The sequence below is a fragment of the Agelaius tricolor genome, unplaced genomic scaffold (assembly GCF_023055355.1).
Source record: "Agelaius tricolor isolate 1412-34295 unplaced genomic scaffold, bAgeTri1.0.p SCAF_1, whole genome shotgun sequence".
Taxonomy (NCBI): Eukaryota; Metazoa; Chordata; class Aves; order Passeriformes; family Icteridae; genus Agelaius; species Agelaius tricolor.
This window is the reverse complement of record NW_027269261.1, coordinates 51,434,406-51,440,405: the sequence shown is the minus strand read 5'-3', so window position 1 is coordinate 51,440,405 and position 6,000 is coordinate 51,434,406. Positions and strand designations below refer to the sequence as shown.

The 6,000-nt window shown below is 49.5% G+C and overlaps 1 protein-coding gene across 7 annotated transcripts in view; it reads left to right on the top strand.

The window, feature by feature from the left end:
• Positions 1-396: 396 nt before the first annotated feature.
• NHSL1 (NHS like 1) overlaps positions 397-6,000 on the top strand; it is a 176,407-nt gene continuing 170,803 nt past the window's right edge. For 2 of the 7 annotated variants that reach the window (XM_071433901.1, XM_071433916.1), the window contains exon 1: positions 398-1,240. In XM_071433901.1, coding sequence (XP_071290002.1) covers positions 883-1,240 — 358 coding nt within the window. In that variant the 5' untranslated portion in view covers positions 398-882. Of the gene's footprint in view, positions 1,241-6,000 lie in introns of all 7 variants that reach the window. The other 5 variants (XM_071433862.1, XM_071433852.1, XM_071433877.1 and 2 more) reach the window with 3 other exon arrangements.

Here is a 6,000-nt window from a genome sequence, read left to right as displayed (position 1 = left end):
GGAAAGGGCAGAGCCGAGACGCGTTCCCTGTCTTGCTTGGCCCCTTTGGCCGAGCAGAGGAGGCCGGGCGGGCTGGCTTCTCCCGGGGGAGTCCCGCTGGACCGAGCGCCGCGGGGCCGGGCCGGGAGCAGCTACCTTGGCTGCCCGGGAAGGGTGAGGCTCCAGTTCGGGGAGCCACAGGTAGGCGGCGGCCTCCTGCTTTTCCCAGGTTCGTGGAGGTTTTTTTCCCCCCTCCCTTCCCTCCTCCTCCTTTTCCAGCTCTCGCTTTCCGGGTTGGGAGTTTGGTGCGTTCAGAAAAGTGCCTGCAACGGCGCGGGGTTCCCCAGGTGGAGCTGGTCCGGGCTTTCTCTCCCCTCCTCCTCTGGCTGGCTTTCCTCCTTTGTGGCCGCATCCAGGGCGCTTCAGTCCCCCTCCCACGCTTCCTCTTTCCCTCCCTCCCCGCCTCATCTTTACTTCGGGGAGAGAAAGCCGGGCTCTTTCCTGTCTCCCGGCCGGCCCGGGCTCTCACCGCGCCCGCCGTGCGGCGGTGCTGCGCCCCGCTCCGCTCCCCCTCCTCTCCTCTCCCCTCCCCTCCCTCCTCCCGGGGCCGCTCCCGCCTCCGGGGGCCACTCCCGCACATGGGCGCCGCTCGGGGCTCCCCCTGCGCCCAGGCGGCGGTGGCGGCTCCCCCCCAGCCCCGTAGCGCCTAGCCCGGCAGCCTCCCTCCCGCCCCGATTCATTTGTTGTTGTGCTGTTCTCTCTCTCTCTCCCTCCCTCTCCGCTCCCTGAACTTTTGTCACCGCGGCCGCTGCGCCGATGAAGACTTTTCGCGCCGGGGACGCCTAGCTCTCCCCCCACCCCTGCCGCTGCCGTGCCCCGCGCTGCTCCCCGTCCCCGGCCGCGATGCCGTTCCCCCTGCGGACCCTGGAGCCGCTGAAGCTGTGCAGGTTGGAAGAGGCCGGCGGGGATGGCGCGGAGCGGGGCGGCCCGGCTCCCGGGGACCACGCCGGGACGGCGGAGGGGGGCGGCGGGCGCCGCCGCGGCTCGGTGCCGCTCTTCGGGACGCTGGAGCAGGTCAGCTCGTACGCGCTGGTGTCGCTGCTGATGCAGCTCTCCGACCTCTCCCGCTGCGCCGGCGACATCTTCGGCGGGATCCTCAGCGAGGCGGACTCCCTGTGCCACCGCAACGCCCGGCTCCAGCGCCGCCTCGGCGCCCTGGAAGAGCTCCTCGCCCGCCTCGACCACCGCAAAGTCAAGATCCGTGAGTACCACCCTCGCCCGGCGCTGCGAGCTCGTTCGGGACGGTGGCGGGGCGGCTCGGGGAGCGGGAGGACCGCAGGAGGGCGGCCGCCCGGCGGCGGAGCTGTTGGCGCTGCAGGCTGGGCTCTAGTCTGTGATTTATTTGAAAATAGAAAGGAAAGAGGGACACCTAAGCATCCCCGTCTCTCTTTTCCCGTATTCGGGGGCGGCGGCCGCCTCCGGTCCCGCCGCGGCTCCTCCCGGGCCCCCCGGTGCCCACGGGCTGTAGCGCGGCGCTGCTCATCCCCCTCCGGGACACCCGGCCCCGGCTCCGGCCCGGGATGTCGGCGGCCCGAGCGGGAGGGGCGGTGTCAGCGTGCGGGACCGGCGGGCGCGGGTGCTCCCCGGCGCTTCTGTGCGGCCGAGCCCTCGCTCACCGGGGAGAGAACGTGGCCGGGGGCTGGCCGGGGGCGGGGGGCGCCAGCACCGGGAGCCGAGAGCGCTGCCATCCCGGGGGAGTTTGTTTATGTGCTTATGCCGGGTGTGCGCTAGACTTGGGATCAGCCGAGCTTCTGACAGTTCAGCCCACATGCCTGATTAATTCTTTTGTATGTTCATGGAAAGACCTCAGTAAATAGAAACCTGGATGTATTTTGCAGCTGGGTTTGTGTCTCTCGGTTCTCTCGAGCTTCTGTTCTTTGTGCAGAGCTGATTTAAAACTTTGAGATTTCAACTTCATACGGAGCCCAGGCAGCAAGATGCAGATTCGGCCTCGAATTCCTAAGTACTGGCAGCATGGGAGGCTGTTCTTGAGTTTCTTTCAGAGCCTGTAAAGTGGCCCTTAGAAGTGACTAATTGTACACCTACACAGAGCTATAGGAAAAGGTGGTTTGTTTGTTTTTTTTTTTCCTGAGCTTGGTCCAACTTTGGAGAAAGGACCCAGTAAAAATTGGCCTCTGGTACATGAAGTTTTGTTTATGCGAGACCAAGCTCCCCACAGACAATGTGGGAGATGGCTTGCAACATCAGCTTAGCTTTCTCAATGTGCTGGAAACAATCAGGAACCCAAAGAATTGTGTTGCAACTTCTGTGGCAGCTATAGAAGGTGTAAGCCCAGCCTAAATAGGGTTGTTGCTCAGAGACCACCGACAGTTTTCTTCTGACTGGAAGTAGAAAGCTTGCTTTCCATTTGGCACACTTATGAGCAAAATTGATAAGGAAAAAAGCTAATTGATAATTTCAGAAATAAGATTTAAAGGGTATGAACCCTGTATGGATAACTTACCTGTTTCATTGCAGAAGTATTCCTTATGGTATACTGAGTATGTGATTTCTCTGGGGAAGCACACCTTCATCATCCATACCAAACCTTGTGGTTTTAAAGTGTGAGGCTAAAGTTTTGTGCTAACCAGTTTTACTTTTTTAGGTGCTTTATAACTGAATGATGAATAGAAGGAGAATTTCTTCCTCACCAGGACAAGTATAACCTTTCCTGCCAATATAGTTGTGTTAATTAGGAATGGTATGGTGCTGTCACACTTGGAATGCGAGTGTGTTATTACTGAGGATATACACCTGCAGTATAGTGGTGTATTAAATTGATTGCCTGATAGGAAGCAATATTTATTTATCTCAGTTTAAATAGAATGCTAGTGATTACCATACACTGATGCAATGTCTATAAAGGCAAGGGTGAAATAAGGCTACTGCTGCACTGAAACCCTGAAATTCTAGGTGTCAGACTCTTACTGATTGTATTCTTTCTTAGTCATCCTTTTGCACAAATTATATATTCATTAATTGTTGGTGTTGTTGTTACAGCTCAGTTTTTTGGGTTAAGCCTCTTATTGCTTTTAATTTGATGGTCTTTGCTCTTGTGATTGTATGCCCAAAACAAGATGCAGTTCTTATGTTTGGTTTTAAATTCTTTGCTAAGTGTCATGTCTTCTGTTCATTCAGTTTTGCTGTTTGCAATCTCATTGCTGCTGCTGCTGCTATATTCACTTTTCAAAGATCTCGTTCATTTAAGTCTAAGAGAATTCACGATTATTTAGCTCTAATTTTTTTTGGTGTTTTGGTTGATTTGTTTTTTGTTGTTTGTTGGCTTGGGATTTTTTGTTTTTGTTTTGTTTGTAAAGGATGGTTATTTTATTTACCTGTTCAGTCAGTAGAAATTGATGTGTAGGCTGAGCATATTGACATGAAACTGTACATAAAGCCATGGCAATTCCTATAGGCTTTCTGGATACTGCAGTCTGCTCAAGGAGATCAGGTAGGATGCTCAGTTGCAGTTAGAGTCATGAACATCTCTGTAATATAAGCTGTCAAGACTTGTCTGCAAATTTAACCCTGTTCCTGACATTAAAGGGAACTATATGGAAAACAAGGAAAATGGTTTAATAATGCTGTCTTTGTTTGGGAACAACAGCAAGGGGGATTTTTCCTTCCAATTTTTGAAGCCTCATGGAGAAAGCTGTTTGCTGGTGCAGAATGTAAGAACAATAAGGATTGTAGAATTGCTTTCCCATTTACTAGGTTTTTACTAATCATAAACCTTTTCAGATATTGTAAACTACTGCACCTTTTGTGGTGCACAAGTAACACACAGGTGCAACATGACATTGTGTCAGATGATTTCAGTAATTTGCTCTTGCATTCAGGATGAGGGGATAGGACACTGTACACCTGCTTTTCAAATCACTGGTAATTTCTACTTGAATAAATGGCTTTTGTTCTCTTTGTGGGGCCCAGACAATAATTTCCTCTTGCAACTGAAGGTCTCAGAACAACTTTTGAGATCTCAGCATGATGTTGTATGGGAAGGACCAGCAGAGGACTAGAAAACTTCAAATCTGGGTTACAACCACTTTTTGGGAAGTAGCTGCAAACTGGCAGCTGGTAGAAGATATGCAATGTGTGTCCATGGTGCTTGGGAAAGTACATACTTTGAAATTGTGGGTTTGTGCTTTTTTGTATTTTTGCACTATCATAATTTTGTTTCAAAGTGAAGTTTACGTGCAGTACCCTTCAGATAAGAGGGGTCCATCAGTGTTTGTTCCTTGCTGAGCACGGGCAGGGGTGTGAGGGAGGGAAAGCAGGCAGAACAAAGCTCTTTGTCTTCACTCAGTCACTCTCTGCAGTCATTGACCGTGCTTGCTGCTCTGTCTCTACAGTGTCCTTGTGTGCCATATGCTCCTAGATCTAGATGTTAGAGTATGAATAGGTAAATGTGCATCAGATATCTCTGATGTTTCTCTTTGGTCACATACTCACTGGTATTTTGTAGGGAATGGATTAGTTCAAGGACATCCATTCACTGCTCCACATGGGAGAGAATTTTCTGATGTGGCAGACTGGTTGAGGATGTGCTGTGGTGCAGTAGCTGCTATGTCCTTGCAACCCCTACTAGGGATAAACTTCCCCATGTCTGGAATTCAGCCATGCCCTTCAGCTGGGAGGCCTCCTTTCCAAGGGTTTTGTACTGGTGTGCCACATGTACCTGGAGAGTTTCATTTCATGTCTGCTTCAGCGCTTTGAGGGCAGCTTTCAGGTGTATGTGGTCTTGGTGATGGCTAAATTTTCAGATTCATTAGAATGACTGAGTTTTCAGATTCACTAGAATGACTCTGCTTTCTCTGGTTTGGTTTAGTTCTCTTTAACTTTTTGTTTACAGTGGCAGAGAAGTTTCTTGCTCTATCCCCCCAGCTGAGAAAATTGTGCTTGACATGATTTCAATACAAGGCTATTTTTAAGGCCAGTTAGTAAAATGGTTTCCTGACATGTATTTGAGCTTTGCATAATGAGCAGGGTGTTGTGCCACTAGAAGGGACATCAAAATATGATGAGACACGGCCCTATGGGCTGATGACTGCTTTATAACTCATGGTGATGGGAGGCACTAATGGCTCAAGGTGCCTTATAAAATTCAAGTGTAGTATGCAGTACTTGTGACCTTAGTTCAGCTGCACCAGTCACATCTAGAGAATTAATTAGATTCAGTACATTTTTAAACAGTCTTTCATCAGGTTTTCATTAAGCTTATGTGTGTTGCTGTTTTGCATGATGTTTTGTCATATGTTTCCAGCATCCAGCTGCCACAATGTGTTTTACACCACAGGACTTGCCTAACAGCTTTTTATTTTCTAGCAGTGTGCATCTGTAGCTGTGACCTAGCATCAGGTGATGGAGTTTTTCATCACTTTTGGTTCTCAAATGTCAGGGTGGGTGAGGACAAGTGCCTCTTTGAAGTGATCAGAGCTCGTCAAAAGCATATAATGGCTGCAGAGAAGTCTTGCATGAATTACAAGGCCAACTCTTGGGAAATGCTGTGGGGCCTTAGACAGTCATTGTTTTTGTAGGACATGAAGAAGGACATTTTTTCCATTAATATTTGTCTTCTGCCATCTGCTGTTATTTATGCAAAAAATATTATTGCTGTTCTTTTCTGTAAATCCCAATGGTTTGACAGACTGGAAGGCTGTTCCTTCCATCCTCTCTGCTATTTATTTTAAAGTCTTTCAGAAGAGACTATTTGAGAGAGATGCTGGGAGTTTAACCTAATGACAACTTCTGGTTCAGTGTCTCCACTGACAGGATGGGGTTTGGCCAGTTGCACCTCCTATTTTAACAAGGAGCTGATGTTGTGGGAGGGAGGAAATGCTACCTCCTAATTAGTGTTGCTTAAAATCCTTCAGTGTTTGATTTTAAAGGCACAGCATAATAATTTGATTTTGATGCACAATGTCTATACATATGTATGTTCTTGTTGGTTTTTTTTTCCCC